At 38.0% G+C, this 23,006-nt stretch overlaps 1 protein-coding gene across 1 annotated transcript in view; it reads left to right on the top strand.

Annotated features, from left to right (window-relative positions):
• The window catches only part of GLRA3 (glycine receptor alpha 3), a 197,534-nt gene that overhangs the window by 153,884 nt on the left and 20,644 nt on the right, over window positions 1–23,006 (top strand). The window contains exons 7-8 of the mRNA XM_061424963.1: window positions 2,432–2,646; window positions 20,468–20,611. Coding sequence (XP_061280947.1) covers window positions 2,432–2,646; window positions 20,468–20,611 — 359 coding nt within the window. The remainder of the gene's footprint in view (window positions 1–2,431; window positions 2,647–20,467; window positions 20,612–23,006) is intronic.

The following is a 23,006-nucleotide window of genomic DNA, read 5'->3' as shown; positions in this document are numbered from 1 at the left end:
AGCTCCCGGTCTTGTTTTCGCTGTCTGTATAGAGCTTCTCCATTTTTGGCTGCAAAGAATATAATCAATCTGATTTCCCATCTGGTGATGTCCATGTGTAGAGTCTTCTCTTGTGTTGTTGGAAGAGGGTGTTTGTTATTACCAGTGCATTCTCTTGGCAAAACTCTATTAGCCTTTGCCCTGCTTCATTCTGTATTCCAAGGCCAAATTTGCCTCTTACCCTAGGTGTTTCTTGACTTCCTACTTTTGCATTCCCGTCCCCTATAATGAAAAAGACATCTTTTTGGGGTGTTAGTTCTCAAAGGTCTTGTAGGTCTTCATAGAACCATTCAACTTCAGCTTCCTCAGTGTTACCGGTTGGGGCATAGACTTGGATTACTCTGATATTGAATGATTTGCCTTGGAAATGAACAGAGATCATTCTGTCATTTTTGAGATTCCATCCAAGTCCTGCATTTCAGACTCTTTTGTTGACCATGATGGCTACTCAATTTCTTCTAAGGGATTCCTGCCCATAGTAGTAGATATAATGGTCATCTGAGTTAAATTCACCCATTCCAGTCCCTTTTAGTTCGCTGATTCCTAGAATGTCGACATTCACTCTTGCCATCTCCTGTTTGAGCACTTCCAATTTGCCTTGATTCATGGACCTAACATTCCAGGTTCCTATGCAATATTGCTATTTATAGCATCGGACCTTGCTTCTATCACCAGTCACATCCACAGCTGGGTATTGTTTTTGCTTTGGCTCCATCCCTTCATTCTTTCTGGAGTTATTTCTCCACTGATCTCCAGTAGCATATTGGGCACCTACCGACCTGGGGAGTTCCTCTTTCAGTATCCTATCATTTTGCCTTCTCATACTGTTCATGTGGTTCTCAAGGCAAGAATACTGAAGTGGTTTGCCATTCCCTTCTCCACAGTACCACAGTTTGTGATTATTGTAAATTTGCAGCATGTCTTGAAATTACAAAGTGTGACTTTACCAAATTTGCTCTTTTTTCCCCTCAAGGCTATTTTTGGCTATTGTAGGTCCCTTGCATTTTCCCCTGGAGAAGGAAATGGCAACCCACTCCAGTATTCTTGCCTGGAGAATCCCATGGACAGAGGAGCCTGGTGGGGTACAGTCCACGGGGTCGCAAAGAGTCAGACACGACTGAGCGACTTCACTTGCATTTTCATACTAATTTTAAGATCAGCCTGACAATTTCTACATAAAAACCAGGTAGGATTTTGATAGAAATTGCAATAAACTTATAAATCAAGATGGGAAATATTTAAATTTTAACCATATGAGTCTTCTGATTAATGGCTACACAATGACCTTTTTTTATAATCTTCTTTAATTTTATTCAACTGTTTTGTTATTTTTTTAATTTTATTTTATTTTTAAACTTTACATAATTGTATTAGTTTTGCCAAATATCAAAATGAATCCATCACAGGTATACATGTGCTCCCCATCCTGAACCCTCCTCCCTCCTCCCTCCCCATACCATCCCTCTGGGTCGTCCCAGTGCACTAGCCCCAAGCATCCAGTATCGTGCATTGAACGTGGACTGGCATCTCGTTTCATACATGATATTTTACATGTTTCAATGCCATTCTCCCAAATCTTCCCACCCTCTCCCTCTCCCACAGAGTCCATAAGACTGTTCCATACATCAGCAATACAGTATACTAACACATATATATGGAATTTAGAAAGATGATAACAATAACCCTGTGTACAAGACAGCAAAAGTGATGCTGATGTATGTTTTGTTATTTTTTATTGTATAAGTTTTACACTTTTTGTTAACTTTATTTCTAAATATTTTATTTTATTTGGTTCTATCTAAATGGAATTGTTTTCTCAATTTAATTTTTGGATTATTCATTGCTAGTGTACAGAAACACAATTGCTTTTTCTATACTGGTAGTGTATCTTGTAACCTTGATGAGCTTTTCAGCTCAAATAGATTTTTAATGAGTTTTTTAGGATTTTCTAAATACAAAGTTAATGGCTTCTGCTTACAGAGCTACTTACTTTTCAATCTAAATGCCTTTTTTTTTTTTTTGCCTAATTATCCTGGCTAGAATCTCAAGGTACAGTGTTTAAAAAAAGGTACAAAAACAGACATAAGTCATGGGAAATAATAGACTTTTTAGTACCTAGACAACTATGAAGTGCTAATAAAATATGAAGTAATAATTTTATATATTATTCCTGAAATAGAACACTTTTCTATTACATTGCTTCTAGATGCCAACATACACATAAAAAAAAATATTTTTCAGAAACCAATTTGCATATATGACTTAGGACCCCATTTCATTATAACATTATAATGTTTAAGGCAAAATTATTATGAAAGCAACATTGTGACCTTTGATGCAATAGTGAAGACCTGTTTTTACCAATTGCTGCATTTATTTTGCAACCCATCAGGAAAGTTTACATGTATAGAAGTGCGATTCCATCTTGAACGACAAATGGGCTACTATCTGATCCAGATGTACATTCCAAGCCTCCTGATTGTCATTCTCTCCTGGGTTTCCTTCTGGATCAACATGGATGCTGCCCCGGCCCGGGTAGCCTTGGGAATAACCACTGTGCTGACCATGACCACACAGAGTTCAGGATCACGGGCTTCCTTACCAAAGGTGAGTGCCTTGAAAGGGCAGACACTCATGCGTGCACTCATTTGTATATGTGGCATTATTTTTGCCAGATCTTTTTCAGTGTATTTACAGTTGGTCTCTGATTTATGACAGTTCGACTTAAATTTTTTGGACTTTTGTATGGTGTGACAGTGACAAGCATTCAGCAGGAACCACACCTCCAGCCTTGAATTTTGATCTTTTCCTGGCCCAGTGTTGCATGGTATCTGCTCTCAGGATGCTGGGTTATGGCATCTACAGCACCCATCAGCCATGTGACCAGGGGAGTAAACAGTGGATACACTCACAACCCTTCTGTACCCAGACAGCCATTCTGTTTTTTACTGACAGTACAGTATTCAATAAGTTACATGAAATAGTCAATACTTTATTATAAAATGTTGGGAAGATCCCATGTAGGAGGAAATGGCAAGTCATTCCAGTATTCTTGCCTGGAGGATCCCAAGGACAGAGGAGCCTGGTGGGTTACAGTCCATGGCATCGCAAAGAGTTAGACACGACTGAGCGTCTGAGCACACAGGCTTTGGGTTCGATGATTTTGCCCACTAAGTGTTCTGATCATGTTTCAGGTAGGCTGGCGTAAGCTATGACATTCATAGGTTAGGTGTATTAAATGCTTTTTCAACTTAAGGCTATTTTCAACCTACAGTGGGATTATCTGGATGTAACCCAATCATAAACTGAGGAAGATCTGTATTCATCACCAGTTTTTAAAGTAATATATAATCGAGGCAGAAAAAAATTATAAAACAGAGACATAGGTGAAGGAAAATATTCTACCAAACAATGACATCTCTTATCCATAGTTTGTGTTATGACCCCCAATTATTTAAACATCAATAATACTCTTATGCTCGATAGAATTTATTATTTATAGATTTTTAAATATTTAGAAGTATATCAAACTTGCATGTAAGTTAAATCTATAGATTAAACGGCAGTATATGACTCCACTGTATAGATGTGTCATAACAATCTATGCACTCTCTATTAGGACTAATACAATAATGAACATGTATATAATGATTGTTATATACATGAATATATATGTGCAAATGTGTACACACACATATACATACATGAATATATAACTTTACATGCATTTTGTATTATTTTCTTAGTTTTAATTCTTAGAACTGGAATTGTTGCACTGATAGCTGTATGCATTGATCTGTATTGCCAAATTTCCCTTGAGAAAAATTTATAGCAATTATACTCTCACAAATATTGTATGAAAATGCCCGTAGTCTTACACCCTGGGCCAAATACAGTGTTTACTTTTTTGTACGTGTGTTTGCTTTGGCTTTTGAGCAGCCATAGGTCAATAAAAAGAAAAACTTATCTAATACATAATATTTCAGTCTGTGCTGAGCTGCCAGAATTAAAATAAAACTATTCCTGTATGAGGTTTGTAAAAGACCCAGTACTGTTTTTTTTAAAGATGTGGTGAAATAAAACATAGAAGTCCTTTTTATCCATTTAGTAGCACAGCAACAGAAAATTATTTTCTTCGCCTAAATGGTTCCTAAGAAAGAAATTTCTACTGTCTAAATAAAGTAATCCTGTCTGGCCTCCAATAAGCTCCACTATTCTTTTCATTACAATGATGTACATTAATGTAAAAAAATCGTATTAACTTTTCTTGTATGTTTGATGCAATTTTCCCACCATGCCAAGTAAATTATAAATCTGCTGTCATGGCTTCCTTTACACCTTACTATGAATTGCATCTCTGACTAATTTATTCAGTTAAATATCTAAATAAGTAAAAGTTGATGGCAAAATATTTTATCATTAAAAATGTTACTTACTATTGAAAGAATTAATATTTAGCAATGCTCACTCTGCCTTGCTAAGATTGAATGGTTGTCTTTCAAAATAAGGTTCACTTTTATTAACATATAATTGTATTTTCAAAATAATCCATATCAACTAGTGTTTTATAAAATATCGTCCAAGTGAAAACTGTAAATCTGCTTATAATATTAGGTGCTTATTTATACACATATAAATGTCTCAAGGGCTCTGAGTAATAGTTGAAGTTTCATAGTCGATTTGTAAATGAAATTACCAGTTTACTCATTGATTTTCCTCACTGAGCTAAACAGAAATGAAAGCTCATTCATTCTATAAGTTGTTATCCAGAAAGTGGGGGTACTTAATGATCTGTTTAAGGAAACTACAAATTCTATGAGGCACAGCATAAACACATCTGGATAAAGAGATTAAGGCAGAATTAGGAGAGCATGAAGGGGTGGGTGGATGAAGCAGAAATAAAGAAAGAAAGAAATTAAAAAGAAACAGAATGAAGACATGAGGGTTTTTTTTTTTTTTTAAAGGAAGAGAGGTCTGAGATGACTTCATTCTTTTTCTCAAGAAATTTTGTTAAAGGCATTAATTTCATCATGATCTCAGGGACGGAATAAATTTTCAAGTATGAAGTCAGTTACATTACATACATAGATGTATATAAAGTCTATCTCTCAGATCATAGAGACACTGGAAGTATGATAGCAGATTTATTTTTGACCCATAAAAAAGAATTGATTAGCAAACAGATATCTTAAGAGTTAGTAATTATCTTAGCCTTTGTGATATTTAAGGCACTGCTTATGTGCAGCAGTTTGTACATTGGAATTCAGTATGGCATACACTGAAGTCTGAGAGTAAACAAAAATTTTCCTATTGAATGAGATCATTCAAAAGGGTAGAATGTCTCTTAAAAAAATGCACTCCTGATATTGTGATTTGGAAAGGCAAAGGGCAAGGGCTCACACTGGATTTAGGAATAGAAGTGTGAAACCATGCTCCTTAAGATCTGCTATTCTCACCCTCACAAAAGAACCCTCAGATGCCTGAAAATCTTGCCACGGAAACATCCACCATTCTCCTACTGACGAAATCTAGGAAGGAGGAAAGCAAAATTAAATTCAGGAAAACAATAGGGGATTATCAGATGTGGGAGGAAGAAATGATAAATCACTAATTTATGATCATCGCCGAGTGTTTTGTCAGGCTCTGTGCCAGTACATGTCCTGTAGATAAGAAGGAGCTTGGAAATATGTCAAGTAAAAGTCAAAGTAGAAAATCTCTGAGAATGCTGACTTGAGTCAGCATCTCGTGAACTATAGACCTGAGATTCCTCTCTGAAATTTCCTGTTGCACTGGCCTCAACAGTCTCATAAATTAGGAGTATGATAGCCCAAAGCAAGAAAACTCCTGTGATTCATTTCTTGGAGCTTGGAGCAATCTGGCATTTCCGCAGTGCCGGCAGTAGGTGGCCAGAAGAGGGTGACAACGCATCCTACTGCCAGCAATTTTTCAAAGTTAGAAAACTTTAGGAATGCTTCCTAACATGATTTATTTGGAGTAGAATGAGTGAGGAAAAATGGTGGTGATCACAGAGCCAGGTCATGGAGGGTTTTATAAAACTTGGTAAGCATAAAGCTTATTTTGGATGGATTTTGGAAGGATTTTATTGAGAGGAGTGATCACTCTCATTTCTATGTGAAGATCAGATAGAAGAGGTAAAAATGGAAGCAGAGGTGCTACCATGAAAACGATAGTTCAGAGCCGAGGATGATGTGGCTAGGTTGCTAGCTGCAGAGATGAAGCATCGCAGGCGGAGTTAGAAAGATGTAGTTTTTTTTTAGATAAAATATATTTGCAGGTGAAAGAGACAGGATTTGCTTCTGAACTGAATTTTGAGGATTAAGGGAAAATCAGGAGTCAAAAGTGGCTTTCCGCTGGGTAATGGCATGCAGTGGTAATATTTACTCATGAGGAAGGTCAAAGAGGTATTAGTTCTATGGTTAAGCATGTTAACTTTGAGATGTATATGATAGCCACATTGAATTGTCAAAAAGTCAGAACTTCCAAAGTTCTGACCAGGGACATCCAGGCCTAAGACTTCAAGGAGTGAACTACAGATTGATAGGGAAGCAGACCAGAGATGATTCTTGTAAGAGCAAATGAAAGTCCAGAAAGAGGAGGAAGTATATTCAAAGTATATTTTCGTGTATATACTGTATATTCAAAGTATCTTCCCTCCTTTCTTCCTCTAGGACTCTGTCTCCCTCATGCACAAGGAAAGGTTATACAGCTTAGTCACAGCCTAGACCCGCTTACCTCAAAACCCTTCTCACAAACTCTTTGAGATTACCAACATTTTGTGAATTTTTTTTTAGATGTGGAAAAGCAATACTCCTTGGGAGAATTAGATTTTAATCCAGGTGAAAGAGAGAGTAGTAATAGTTATTAAACTATTTTGAGTATATATTTGATTTATACTAATATGTTGTTAAGATCTTGACACAGGGAATTATTCAATATATTTTTTATTCAGTATTGAGATGGGTAGGAATAGAGGAAATAATAAGAGGGACAAAATATAATTTTAATTTATAAACTATGATTCTAGAAAGAACTGCTTTAGGAAACTCCAGGAAAGTCTAGGTATACAGTGGTATCTTCCCTTATTCAGTCTGTCTGTGAAACCCACCAGGAGTAGCTTTTTGAGAGGATAGTCTATCTTTTACATATTTTTATCCTCAGAATGTGATACACCTCTATAGAGTAAATGTGAGTTTTTAAACTTTGCTTAGTAGTTAACTTAAAAAGCAAGAATATGCCATTTTTTGTCCCTCTAAAAAGAATGTAAAAACTCAGTTGAATTACTTTTTATTTATGAAGAATCATATGTACCCCTGAGAATCACCAAATTAATGAAAAAGGTATTAAATATTGCATGTATCTACCTTTCAGTATAATAAAAACAATGGTTCTGGAAAACATCACAATAGCTTTCATATTAACTTTTATTCTTCTTGAAATCATCAACTATAGAAGTGATTACGATGATTAGATAATATAAATCTAACAGATATCTGAGCACCGAAGATACTTTTGAACTGTGGTGTTGGAGAAGACTCTTGAGAGTCCCTTGGACTTCAAGGAGATCCAACCAGTCCATTCTAAAGGAGATCAGCCCTGGGTGTTCTTTGGAAAGAATGATGCTAAAGCTGAAACTCCAGTACTTTGGCCACCTCATGTGAAGAGTTGACTCATTGGAAAAGACTCTGATGCTGGGAGGGATTGGGGGCAGGAGGGAAAGGGGATGACAGAGGATGAGATGGCTGGATGGCATTACCGACTTGATGGACGTGAGTTTAAGTGAACTCCGGGAGTTGGTGATGAACAGGGAGGCCTGGCATGCTGTGATTCATGAGGTCGCAAATAGTTGGACATGACTGAGCAACTGAACTGAAATGAACTGGAGTTATTTATAATTGGATACCATGATTATGTGGACACACGGAGGTCTATTGGCATTACACTGAAAAGGCAGGGGATAGGAAGGAAAATAAAGTATTCGTATTCACTATTGCCATTTCTAACTGGTTCTCATTCTCCTAAAAAAAAAAAAAAAAAAAAACTACCCTGCAGTTATAAAGGAGAGTACATTGTAAATATCAGCAGTAATTAAATGGGGAGAGGGGTTGTATAGTAATCAGGTTTTCCTATTGATAACTATTACTGTTGATAATGTTTTGATTCTCACTATTTGAATATAAGATTCTAATATTGGGTCTTCCCTGGAGGTCCAGTGGTTAAGATGTTACCTTCCAATGAAGGGGGTGTGAACTCTGTCCATGGTGGGAGAGCTAAGATCCCACATGCTTTGGGGCCAAAAAACCAAAACATAAAATAGAAGCAGTATTGTGACACATTCAATAAAAACTTTAAAAATGGTCCACATTAAAGAAAAAAAAATCTTTTGAAAAAAGATTCTAGTATCTATTCAAAGTATAGTTAACAAAAATTACTTCAATCAAGTTCAATATAAATATGATACAAGTGGGCTCATTTTTAATTCATTAACATCACACAATAGTTATTAAGTATATTTAACTTTATAATACGGTATTTGATGTGAGTAATATATTTAATTTAAAAGTATTTTCATTGAATATGTTAATAGTTTTTTTTTCCCTGCCTTATTCCTGTAGGAAAAAGAGAAACAAAAAAGGTGCAAAAATTAAAAAAAAATATTTACTCCTGCCCTTTCTTTTAAAAGCAAAAGATATACTACATACAAATAGTATACAATTTTATTACTGTATTTTCTGTCTTCAGTAAATAAGTAATTCCTAAACATAGGTAGATCCCATAGTAAGAATCAGTTCAGTTCAGTTCAGTTGCTCAGTCGTGTCTGACTCTTTGAGACCCCCATGAATCGCAGCACGCCAGGCCTCCCTGTCCATCACCAACTCCCAGAGTTCACCCAGACTCAAGTCCATTGAGTCAGCGATGCCATCCAGCCATCTCATCCTCTGTCGTCCCCTTCTCCTCCTGCCCCCAATCCCTCCCAGCATCAGAGTCTTTTCCAATGAGTCAACTCTTCGCATGAGGTGGCCAAAGTACTGGAGTTTCAGCTTTAGCATCATTCCTTCCAAAGAAATCCCAGGGCTGATCTCCTTCAGAATGGACTGGTTGGATCTCCTTGCAGTCCAAGGGACTCTCAAGAGTCTTTTCCAACACCACAGTTCAAAAGCATCAATTCTTCGGCGCTTAGCCTTCTTCACAGTCCAACTCTCACATCCATACATGACCACTGGAAAAACCATAGCCTTGACTAGACGGACCTTTGTTGGCAAAGTAATGTCTTTGCTTTTGAATATGCTATCTAGGTTGGTCATAACTTTCCTTCCAAGGAGTATAGTAAGAATAGAAATTGAAAATTGTCTCTGGTTCTATATTTGATCTTAGTGCTTACAATTTAGGCTTACTAGGTCTCATTAAGTTGAATTTAACAATCATCAAGCAGATCCTCTGTGGATGACATAGAGACAGAGCCATGACATAAGTTCTTAAATCTGATGGCACAATTTGGAGAAAATATATGATCAAATCACAAAGTTTAAAAATTTTTGAAATGACATAATGCAGGGGCTTTAACATCAAGCTAAGTTTACAAACAAAAGGTGTTTATGCAACTTGGAGCCAATTTTACCCTATTTAATGTCTTAAACTCCCTTTTCTGTATTCACATAAATCCTATAGTCCATACCATGACCCACCCTCCCCGCCGACAGATAAATCTGATGTAAAACTGCCCCTTTGCCAAAGGAATAAAGAATTTGGTCCCCAAATCAGTGTTAGACATAGCTTACAAGTTTTATCTGTCTTCCTGATTTCTGATTGAAGTTAAATATGAAAATGTCAGATCTTGAGGTGTTGGGAAAAGGTATTAGAAAGGTATATAGGTATAATAAAGATGATGTTCTAGAAATACAAAACTTCCAGGGCAAGAATGCACAGGGGAGAGAAGTCACAAATATAATTCAAGTTTCCTTAAGCAGGTCACACACAAAAAATATAAACAAATGTCAGTAACAATGTGCACTTAAGTAGCATTTCTAGCAACATCTAGATTTTTTTGCTAGTCTTGAGAATCATGTCCTATAGAAAAGATGGAAGTAAAGCTCCCATAATTGAAGCCTAAGTCAGGGACGATGGAATGACCTTTCAAAATACCTTACCCTTTTTAATTGTGTTTTTCTCATCTGGTGATTGGAAAGATTTGTCAAGTTCATGACTTAGGATATAATGCAGTTCTGTCATTTCATTTCTTAAAGTAAAAGCCTTTACATGGCAAATAAAGACTCTATGCAGCATCATTCATTTACTAAGTTTATGAGGATTGTAATTAGTATGAATGTAACATGTAGGATTCTGCAGTTGTGAATTGCCCTCCAGGATGATAAACATCAGAGTTCACAAAATCTGTGTGATTCACCACCTAGAATTCCAAGAATACAGTCCTGCAGACAGTTCATTTTCTTTTTCAGTTTGCTTCATTTTACTTTAACACATAAAAAAAAGCTATTTTTTTTTTCTTCATCTCTCTGGCTTTTAGTCTTAAATGAAACTCAAAATAATTTTGAAACTAATATAATACTTTTTCTATAAGCATTACTATATTCAAAATTCTTATACAGCTTTTACACTGGAAGAAATGAGGGATTAAGTGTAATACAATTTGGGTTTTACAGATCGAAAGATAAATACCAATGTGATAGAAACAAACCCCCTAGGAAAAAAGCCATGACACAAGCAGGAAATTTTTCAGCATAACTCAGAAAAATACCTTTGAGCCGCTTGCCCATTTCACAGCCAGAATTACTCATCGGTTTGACAATTCAGAGGAACTGGGAGAATTTACCAGGATTGATCATCATCCAACGGATAATGAATCACCCTACTGAAAGGACTGTTTTAACTAATCAAAAGCAATATACTGTGATGTTTGTTATACCTCTTTCTCAAATTAAAAGCAAATTTGGACTGAGAGAAGAATTGAGAAAATGTTCACTGTCCTGGGATATTAACCTTGTAGAGTGCCTGCATGTTGGTTTGCATTGGATTTGGAGATTCACACCACTTTCTGGTTTAATCAATTTCTTATCCTTCAAAGCTGTGCTTCTTATAAGTGCACTATATATTTCTATTTCAAGAAATTCTTGATTAATAGTAGTCTGGGTTATAACATAAATTAGTGAGTATAATTTGCTATAATTTAGTAGTCTGGCTTATAGTCTAATCAATATTTACCCATTCATGCCTTATCATCTACCAGCAGGACAGTATTTGTCCTAAGGCGATCCATTTGATCATTTCTATGCATGGTAAGATAAAGTTATGCATCTGGACAAGAAGCTTCTCAACTACAGCAGATGGTGCCATTCGTATGGTTTAGCTCAGTCAATGATCTTGTAAAGGAATGTAATCTAAAATTGTCGCTACTTAATTATCTCACCAAAAATTTGCCTTACATTAAATTGATTTATAAAGAATTGCCTGAGATACGTGCAAGCCATCTCTTGCCCTGAATCAAAGTGGAACACAGCCAGTTGACTTTGGAGGGTGTATGCACACATAAGTGAACAGTTGGGTCTGGTGGAACTAGTAAGGGACAAGGATGAGTATTAACTGGTGAAGCATGGTCCGTACTTGGAGGCACAGTCTTTTTCTTTTTTTTGAGACCCTGTGTAGTACAAGCACACCATTCCCATGCTTGAATTTGCCTGGCAGCCTGCCTGTCTTTATAATCTGAAAAATCTATTACCTCTGCTAGATTAAATCAACACTTTAGAGCACTATCTGGACTCTTCTGTAACCTGCTTGTGACTAATTTTACTGAACTCTGACCTGACATGGTTTGAACAAATGTGGAGTTAAAGATCAGTACTGTTTTGTTTTGTTTTTTTTTTTTCCTCTGTCGTCCTCTCATTACTTAACAGCTGCTCTCTCTAAAGCAGTGAGTTTTGCCCTCTAAAGCTGCTCTGTGAGTTGACTGTGGCTCAGATCATGAACTCCTTATTGCCAAATTCAGACTTAAACTGAAGAAAGTAGGGAAAACCACTAGACCATTTATGTATGACCTAAATCAAATCCCTAACAACTATACAATGGAAGTGTGATATAGATTTAAAGGACTAGATCTGATAGAGTGCTTGATGAACTGTGGATGGAGCTTTGTGACATTGTACAGGAGACAAGGATCAAGACCATCCCCAAGAAAAAGAAATGCAAAAAAGCAAAATGGCTGTCTGAGGAGGCCTTACAAATAGCTGTGAAAATAAGAGAAGCAAAAAGCAAAGGAGAAAAGGAAAGATATACCCATTTTAATGCAGAGTTCCAAAGAATAGCAAGGAGAGATAAGAAAGCCTTCCTCAGTGATCAGTGCAAAGAAATAGAGGAAAAAAACAGAATGGGAAAGACTGGAGATCTCTTCAAGAAAATTAGAGATACCAAGGGAACATGTCATGCAAAGATGGGCTCGATAAAGGACAGAAATGGTATGGACCTAACAGAAGCAGAAGATATTAAGAAGAGGTGGCAAGAATACACAGAAGAACTGTACAAGAAAGATCTTAAGGACCCAGATAATCATGATAGTGTGATCACTCACTTAGAGCCAGTCATCCTAGATTGTGAAGTCAAATGGGCTTTAGGAAGCCTCACTACAAAGAAAGCTAGTGGAGGTGATGGAATTCCAGTTGAGCTATTTCAAATCCTGTAAGATGATGCTGTGAAAGTGCTGCACTCAATATGCCAGCATATCAGGAAAACTCAGCAGTGGTCACATGACTGAAACAGGTCAGTTTTCAGTCCAATCCAAAAGAAAGGCAATGCCAAAGAAAGCTCAAACTACTGCAAAACTGCACTCATCTCACACGCTAGTAAAGTAATGCTCAAAATTATCCAAGCCAGGCTTCAACAATATGTGAACTGTGAACTTCCAGATGTTCAAGCTGGATTTAGAAAAGGGAGAGGAACCAGAAATCAAATTGCCAACATCTGCTGGATCATTGAAAAAGCAAGAGAGTTCCAGAAAAACATCTATTTCTGCTTTCTTGACTATGCCAAAGCCTTTGACTGTGTGGATCACAATAAACTGTGGAAAATTCTGAAAGTGATGGGAATATCAGACCACCTGACCTGCTTCTTGAGAAATCTGTATGCAGGTCAGGAAGCAACAATTAGAACTGGACATGGAACAACAGACCGGTTCTGAGTAGCAAAAGGAGTATGTCAAGGCTGTATATTGTCACCCTGCTTATTTAACTTATATGCAGAGTACATCATGAGAAGCGCTGGGCTGGTAGAAGCACAAGCTGGAATCAAGATTGCTGGGAGAAATATCAATAACCTCAGATATGCAGATGACACCACCCTTATGGCAGAAAGTGAAAAAGAACTAAAGAGCCTCTTGATGAAAGTGAAAGAAGAGAGTGAAAAAGTTGGCTTAAAGCTCAACATTCAGAAAACGAAGATCATGGCATCTGGTCCCATCACTTCATGGCAAATAGATGGGGAAACAGTGGAAACAGTGTCAGACTCTATTTTCTGGGTCTCCAAAATCACTGCTGACAGTGACCAGCCTAGACAGCATATTAAAAAGCAGAGACATTACTTTGCCAACAAGGTCTGTCTAGTCAAGATTATGGTTTTTCCAGTAGTTATGTATGGGTGTGAGAGTTGGACTATAAAGAAAGCTGAGCACCAAAGGATTGATGCTTTTGAACTGTGGTGTTGTGAAGACTCTTGAGAGTCCCTGGGACTGCAAGGAGATCCAAGCAGTCCATACTAAAGGAAATCAGTCCTGAATATTCATTGGAAGAACTGATGTTGAAGCTGAAACTCCAATACTTTGGCCATCTGATGTGAAGAGCTGACTCATTTGAAAAGACCCTGATGCTGGGAAAGACTGAAGGTGGGAGGAGAAGGGGACGACAGAGGATGCGATAGTTGGATGGCATCTCCGACTCAATGGACATGAGTTTGGGTGAACTCCAGCAGTTGGTGATGGACAGGGAGTCCTGGCGTGCTGCAGTCCATGAGGTTACAAAGAGTTGGACGTGATTGAGAGACTGAACAGAACTGAAAGCTGCTCTAGTTCTCCCCTCAAGATATCACAGTGATCAGATCACAGTCCACACTTGTCTTCAATCCTGGACTTGTCAGAATCCTTGTTTAGTTTTCAGAAGCACAAAGTAGACCCTTCCCCACCTCCACTTCCTTTGCCACCTGTGGGCTTTGTCTCCCTTCCAGACACACGATGAGGTTGCACCTCCCAGGTCCGTTTTTCTCGTGTTCACGGTAAATAGTTCTGGCTAATGCTAAGGCAGGAGACTCAGTTCCATATCTGGGTCTGGAAGATCCCCTGGAGGAGGAGATGGTAACGCACCCCAGTATTCTTGCCTTGAGAATCCCATAGACAGAGGAGCTTGGCAGCCTGCGGCCAATAGGGTCACAAAGAACCTGACGTGACTGAGCACGCGGGCACAAACACATAAACAGTGAGTTTGGAGCCTGGTGATCTGTGCCTCTTCTGGCCTGGATTATTTATTACCAAATGTGAGATGACCCGTGCTCTGGTTTTCCTCTGCTGTGGTCACCACCAGTGTTCCAGAGAGGGACCACACTAGGAGCTGAGGTCACAGTGTGACGACACTTGTCCAGGGTTACCATCAGCTCTGAGTGGACATGGATTGACCTTCGCTGTTTCAAGCCAGTGAGATTTGGGATTGTTGGTTATTCTTATCAAATCATAGCTTGAATCCTCCTATGCCCACTTTCTTGTATCATTGGAAGTAGATATAAAGAAAATCATGCTTAGACAAGTTTCCTGAACACAAATGCTTCCCAGGGTCAAGGGGACTGGATTCCAATCTTTATAACCAGGATAAGTAATAATGATAAAATCCAATATGCATCTTTTCAGGACTCCAGAAGCAGATTTTCTCTGTTTTCTAATGATAATATTGCAAAATATTGGGTTGTCTAAAAAGTTCATTCAGGTTAAAATAAATAGAGAATTTTTCTGGAAAAACAAATCACATGATCTAAGAAGTCTGTACAATCAATGATGCTTATATTCCTTCCTCACATTATAAAACTTATTTTTTAAAATGAAAAAGATAAGGCTTTGCAGTAACCCAGCTCTCTGCACATTCAAATAATAATTTATCAAGTTGATCTCTTCCTGGATTATCACGTGACAAGTAGGCAACTGTCTCATAAAAACACTTCATCCTAACTAATGTAAGAATATTGTTCAGGGGACTCTCATTGTATTTCAAAGGGTAAAATGTTTCCCTGATAGAGTTTCGCTTCTGCAGAGCAAACACTTGGTTTTTGATGTGGTAATTACATTCTCACAACTCCTTTTCTACATTGTCTACTAGGAAGTTTATTGTCGGATTTTAGGATCAACAAACATACAGAACCCTCCAATGTGTATACTATGTAATGATTTCACCCTTAACTATCATGTAAAATTTGAAGAGCCTGGAATATTAAGATACAGATACTTATTTCTACTTAGTGTGCTCACAGTTGTTAATTTATGGTGGTAGCTTAAATAGAAGGAGCCTAATAACCAGGTGATGTATAATAGTAGTTGAGTTACAGATTTTTTTAGCCAGATGACCTGTATTCAAATCCTAGCTTTGCAACTTGGTAGCATCCAGTTTGTCCAGGTTTCTATGATCGAGTATCATAGATGAGGTGGTTTATAGACAATAGAAACTAGAGCCTGGGAAGTTCAAGATCAAGGTGCTGGCAGATTCAGTGTCTGGTGAGAGCCCACCTTTTAGTTTATATATGGCAATCTACAGGCTGCGTTCTTTCATAATAGAAAAGGCAACACACTCTCTGGGGTCCTTTTAATGAGAGCACCAATCCCATTCACGAGGGCTCTACCCTCATGACCTAACCACTCCCCAAAGATCCCACCTCCTATTACCATCATCTTAGAGGTATATTTCAACATCAGGATTTTTGAAGGACCATATTCAGTGTATAGCAGTTGCTATCTGATGTTATTTTTTTTATTGGACTGTAATTGCTTTATAATATTGTGTTAATTTCTGCTGTACAACAGCGTGAATCAGCTATACTTACATTCCCTCCCTCTTGAACCTCCCTCCCCCTTCACCCCTCCAGGTCATCATAGGACATTGAGCTGAGCTTGTGTTATACTGCAGCTTCTCACTAGCTATCTATTTTACACAGGGTAGTGTAAAGGAGACGACAGAGAATGAGATGGTTGGATGGCATCACTGACTTGATGGACATGTTTGAGCAAGCCCTGGGAGTTGGTGATGGACAGGGAAGCCTGTCATGCTGCAGTCCATGGGGTCACAAAGAGTCGGACATGACTGAGCTACTGAACTGAATTGAACTGAGTGTATAAAATGACAAGTTATTTCACATGTCTCAGTCTCCTCACCTTTATAAGAGGAATAGTTGTGCGGATTAAAAGTGCTACTTTTGGACAATTACTAAGAACACTCAGTAGTTCTACAGACACTCCTAAGAACATTCCTGGCATGCTAGTTATTATAATTATTTCTCTAATAATAAATGGCCAGTGATTGCAAGTCACTCCACATGGTTCAATCAATTGAATATTATCTGAGAGCCCATCATATAACTGGTACTGTGTTAGGTCCTTGAAACACAAAGCTGAATAAGACCTGGCCCTTGCCTTGACTCACAGGATACATTAGTCTAAAAGGAGAAAGATATGTAAATGGATAATGATGATACAGTGGGGCAAGGTCAATAATAAGATTCATTATTTGGTGTTTGCTGTCAACACATAGTTTGCTAAAATATCAGTATAGATATTTCACCTTGAAATCCTCAGGGACATGCTCATTTTTGCATTCCTCCACCCAGAGTTTTAGGAAAATGGCCCTTAGGGGCTGTGGAACAGAGTAATTAGCTGAAGGGGGGGCATTTAAATGATGTTCTCTGGTCTATGGGGTCGCACAGAGTCAGACACGACTGAAGTGACTTAGCAGCAGTAGCAGTAGCAGCAGTGGTCACCTTGTGAGAACTGATAAATATCATTGCAACTGCAATGAGTCATTTGAGAGATGGGTTCTAGGAGGAAAGTGGAGGTAAGAAGGTGAGAAGGGCTGTACTGATCTGAGCATTTGGAGAAGGTTTCCCTGAAATCATGGCTTTTAAGCTAAAGTCTGAAGGATTTAGCAAGGGTTCCATAAAGGAAGGAGTGTTTCAGACAGAAGTAACAGGGAGTTCAAAGCTGCTGAGGCAGGATGGAGCTTGTCCTTTGGTCTCTGCCAAGAACTAGAGGAAGAAATGTGAAGAATGACGGGCAAGTAAGAAAGTGGCCTGAGATGGTCGTTGTATCACACCCTCGGAGAGGCCTTTAGGAACTGTGCCACCTAACAGCCCCCTTCACACCTAACAGCCCCCTTCACGCTGTCCCTTTCCCATGACCCTACAGGGGTTTCATTATTGCAGTTCTCTTAAATTATCTTCATTTGTGTGATTACTTTTGCTGTCTATTTCCCCCCTCTTGAATGTTGGTTCCAGTAGCACAGGGAACTCAGTTCAGTGCTCTGTGATGACTTAGAGGGGGATGAGGGGTAAGAGGGAGGTCCCCAGATGGAGAGAATACATGTATGTATACATATAGCTGATTCACTTTGTTGTATACAGCAGAAACTAACAAAACATTGTAAAGCAAGTATACCCCAATTTTAACAAAGATATACCTTGTTTATCTTACTATCTTTGTAACTTCAGCCCTAAGAGAAACTGAGAAACAGATTATGGTGGTTGAGATCAATACACAATACGATGTCAGTAAGAAAGGACAGAAAACAATAAATTTCAGAAATAGCCAAAAGGTAGGATTCCCGGACTTGGTTTTTTGCTGTGAGATTTGGAGATGAATAGAGCCTAGCCTTTAATGAGGAGGAAAAGGCAGTTGTGTGTGTTTGCTGGTTGAGTCCAGTAGAGATTCCTAGCTTCTCTTTTCAGTCAAATGAAGTCTGAGGAGCCTGAGACATCCAAAAGCTAGTCGTGTAAGAAACTGGCTAGCGGGAGGTTTAGTCAGGAAACGGAGGCGGGGGGCCCTGAGTGCAAAGGAGGAATTGGATCTAAAGTAATAGTTAAGGGCTGAAAGTGAGAAGTTTCAGTGTGAGAACAGACGGGGCCCAGGCCCTGTCTCTGAGGATCTCAGGAAGAAGAGGAAAGGCCTAGAGAGCCGAGTCGGGTGGGGTGGAGGGAGGAAACCCAAAGAATGCAGATCAAGGAGCCAGGGGAAGAATGAGCTTCAGGAAGGAAGCAGTCTTCCACACGTGGCTTTGGTTTGGTTTCCAAGACAACGGTTCTCCTGCCTAGAGTGTCTAGTCAGCAAACATTTAGGCTTCATTTTCTCATACTCCTGTACCCAAGGAATAATACCAAGGAGAGACTGTTACTTAAGATCAAGTTTCAATAGCACAGTGAACAATGGGGCCATGGCACGGTGGTCCAGGGGGATGGGCTGGATTAGAATGAGGCTGCCACAAAGGACAGGGGCAGGAGTGGGTGGAAACAAGGCGGTACCAGAATCACAGGCGATGAGTGTCATATGTCATGAATATGTTGTCCATGTGTTGGTGAGGAAACTGCTGTTTTATTTTATTTATTTTTTAAACAGGTAGAATTATTAAAACTATTTATTTATGTATTTTTATTTCTTGGCCACACTTGATGGCATATAGGATCTTACTTCCCTGACCAAGGATCAAACCCATGCTCCCTGCATTGAAAATACAGAATCTTAACCACTTAACCACCAGTGAAGTCCCACTGCTGTGTTATTTTAAAGTTATTAGTGCTAGAGTCCCAAACCTTCCAGGGCCTGTGGTTGCTGTCCTTGATGGAGGAGAGAGAGAATTGAAGTTGGTGGGAGTCAGAGGAGAGGATGAGGAGAGTTGACTTTTCAGTCTCGACAATCAAGTATTGATCACAAGAAGCAGAATGTGGGCTGCATAGATGATGTTTGCATAGTTCTATTGTCATAGGAAAACAGTTGTCAGGTTCATTTGAAAACCAAATTTCTTATTTGATCTCTTGGTTCATGTCATTATAGATCCTGGTTGTTGAAAAAAAATGCACACACACTTTATGTGTCCTATTTTCCCAAGGAACGGTGTAGCCTGAGATGGTGCCTGTGAAAACTGTATTACATCTTCTGGGACCATATGCATTTGAGGGCAGCCAGAAATTTCTGACACAATTGCAGAACTCATGAGATTTAAATCTATGCTTTACAAACATACGGACACTTAGCACAACCATGGAATAAATTGAGGGCATACATCTCTCTGCTCGGTAGAGTTCTTTCTGTCTCTGCTCGGTAGAGTTCTTTCTGATCAGCAGAAATCACACTTAAGATACAGGAGGAGATGCAGAGGGCCCCCATGTTGGCACATCTCACATGTAAGTTGACACCATTGGAAGTGGTGTAAGTTGACAGTTCTTTTTAAAAGAAAATCAATTCAGTTCCAGGTTTTAACAGAGCATCACTCGAGATAGTGAATTTCCACAGGAATCATTATCTATGGCTCCCTCCTCCCTGGTGTTTTAACATTTTGCACCTTCATTTATCTGCTCATTCAGTCAGCAAATATGCACACATCGGTCAGACACTACTGTGGTGGTGAACAAAACAAATGCCATCTGTCCTCAAAGAGTTCACACTCTAACCAAAAAGAAAACAAGCAATAAGCAGTTACAGCACAGTGTGTTCAGGTAAACACAGATGTCATAGGATTCTGAATCAGATTTTGGCAAAATTTATCCTGAGCCCTGAAAGGTCAACTGAGTGTGTGTAGGAGAGTGTCCTTTTAGAAAAACACATAAGTATCAGGGCATCATGTCTGCATATTATAGTCAAATAATTCAGGGAGAAAAACATAAGAGATCGAGATTAAGGGAAGGGAGAGAAATGTAAGTAAACATTAACAACTGTTGAACTTGGGAGTTCTTTTTACTGTTCCACCAACATGTCTGTAAGGTTAAAATTATTTCAAAGTAAAAAATAAATTTTAATTAAGAAAATACGGAGCTACAAGTTCAATAGTATTTTCTATATCTCAATATTGCTTCAGACTTTCTCAAGCATTCTGCTACTCTGCAGGTATCTTTCAATGTTACTGCACACTTTTCAAGTATGATACTATCTTACCCTGAAGATAAAATTACCTTTCATCTTATTTTCTTTCATCATACATTTGGTCTAGTGCTTCATTTGAAAAAAAAAATTGTTAGCAAGAAATACACATTTCAATGTATGACTAATACATAAAACTTACAAAAATTTTAAGTAAAAAATTACTAGTATATAAATGGTATAATTTAGAACAGATGTCCATTTTTGTTCTCCATGGAAGTAACAAGTCACTTTTCTCACTCTCTCTTTCCTGGTTAGGTCTCATATGTCAAAGCTATTGATATTTGGATGGCAGTGTGCCTCCTTTTTGTGTTTTCAGCACTTCTGGAATATGCAGCGGTAAATTTTGTATCAAGACAACACAAAGAACTTCTGAGATTTCGACGAAAGAGAAGGAGTAAGGTAAGTGATTAAATGCATGAAGTTCCTTGGGATACAATTCTCCCTGGAAAGTGAATTTGTTATGTTTAATAGGGATGTACAGAAAGAAAATGGAGATAGAAACTCAAAGAGATGACTGTCCTTTGATTTTGTCCAACTGAAACTTACATTGTCAAAAATTGCTTCCGGGAGAAAATAGTAACATCTAGTTGCTTTCCAATACTTTACACAGCAGATCTGGTGACATGAGAGCTTTATCGACTTCTTTCTAATATCTGTCCTGGAAAAACATCATTTTTTGCTTCAACTAATAAAATCTATCATTTCTTATTTGCAATGCTGTAATGTTTCTGATGGCTTTACTTGACACAAGTCATCAACTATTGCTATTAATTTTTTCTTTTTTTGAACTAATTCCTTGAATTTTTTTAATCAAATGTTATCTATTTATTTTATAATACTCTGATGTTCACATAAAGCTATGTGGTCTCTTTCTTATATGTATCTTTGTGTTTTTGAGACATTTCTTCTGGATCCCCATTGGAAACACAGTAAACGTGTATTTTTGCCTTGCTATCACCTGATAAATCAGGGACATCCCTGGGAGACCACAGGAAACTGTAGAAGTAATCTTCTAATTGGATTTGGATGTACAGGATGAGGTAGTTCCCCTCTAATAAGACTTATAATGTCATCTCTCTTTATATGCACATAATTTCAATCAACCTTTTCTGAAAGAGTTTCTGTGAGCCAACCTATCTTTGAGTTTACATTTAATGTGAATGTGCCAGCTGACATTTTAAAAAAGCAAATGGTCTCAAGCTATAGAGAAATGTCACAGTCATATATTACAAGGAAAACTGTGACCAGAATCCAATATACTGAGATACTTAAGTCAAAACATTCTCAAATCTTAAAATGAATAGTCTGGTTTATATATAGCATACATTTTTAAGAATTTAATTTCTAAGGAATTTCTTATGGTTTCTGAAGGACTGACTGTAATTTATATATTTATAAAATGTTAAAAAAAACCCTAAGCCATGATCTCTCAGGGCTGAGTCTACTCAATTTGAACATCTGAAGCAGTAATTTATTCAGTAGTGTCTAATTGACTCCTCAGAATCATCACCTGCTCCAGTAAACATCCTGATTCACTGTAGCATGGGAGAAATTTCAGCATTGCAATACTCTGGGTAAGACGGCTGACAGAAAAACAATTCCAGAGCTTGTATCTGACCAATTTTTTATAAGCATTAAAGCACATCATTTATATATTAACATATATTTTCGTGGAGAGATGAACTTTATCTCCTGCCCCCAGCCTCTCCTAGTCTGCTGGTGTCCTTACACTTTTCTCACTCTGCCTCCCCCTCTTCCCCTCCACTTCTTTCTAACCTCCCTTACTTCTCATTTTCTCCTTTTTCTCATGATACCTGGCACAGGCTGAAACATTGTGATAAGACAGAGCATTCTGTATCCCAGGAGTGAAGGTGTGGTCATTTTTTCCCCGCTGAATGACTGATCAAGACAATTTTTCCTTCCAACATCATGAATCAAAAGTAAAGCAATACTTATATCCCCCTCTCATTTTGATTCACTTTTTCACATTTATTTTACATTTTTCTGCCTTTCTTCTCCTTCCTTCAGTGTAGGATGTATCAGCCACGTGCTGCCAACACCAGAAATGAGGAGTCGTACACAGGTGATGTTCCAAGGGGAGATGAGAGCTCAGACCTTTTCTGCACCCACCACATATCCGGCAGTCAGAGCAGCCAATGGATAAGATAATGCTCTACAAACTTAGACACTCATTTCTGGTTCCTCCTTAAAAAAATCTATGCCACAGCAACTCTTTATTCAGTTTTACCACCTGTAAGTGTATTGGGATAAAAATATTTGACACCCTTTATTATTTAGCTCACAGAAAGACAGCAAGATTAATTTTTCTAGTGATTGGCACTCTAGAAGTCGAAGTGCAAAAATAGTAACATCCGATTGTATTTCTAATCACCATTTGAAATACTCAGTGAACATATATTGTAATTAAGATATAGTGCAGTAAAGAAATTCTTTTTTTTTTTTAGTTCATACTCTGGGGCTGGATAGCTTATGTATGTGAGAAACTATTAATGATACCTACATTTGTTAAGATGATCTGTGCAATGAATGCCAATTGTGCAATTATATTTTAACCATCTATGACTTGATTCTCTGGTTTCTCAATCCCTGATGGTCCATTACCTTCCCACAGACAGAAGCTTTTGCATTGGAGAAGTTTTACCGTTTCTCAGACACGGTAAATTCATTTTCTTAACTTTAAGTAGAAGAATGTGGTCATCAGTTAAAAAAAAAAAGCAGACAGCATCCTCTGCACTCAGGCAGTGTTGGGTGGGGAAACACAGACCCCTGCACA

This window comes from Bos javanicus, chromosome 8 (genome assembly GCF_032452875.1).
Source record: "Bos javanicus breed banteng chromosome 8, ARS-OSU_banteng_1.0, whole genome shotgun sequence".
Taxonomy (NCBI): Eukaryota; Metazoa; Chordata; class Mammalia; order Artiodactyla; family Bovidae; genus Bos; species Bos javanicus.
This window is presented reverse-complemented; position numbering and strand designations above follow the sequence as displayed.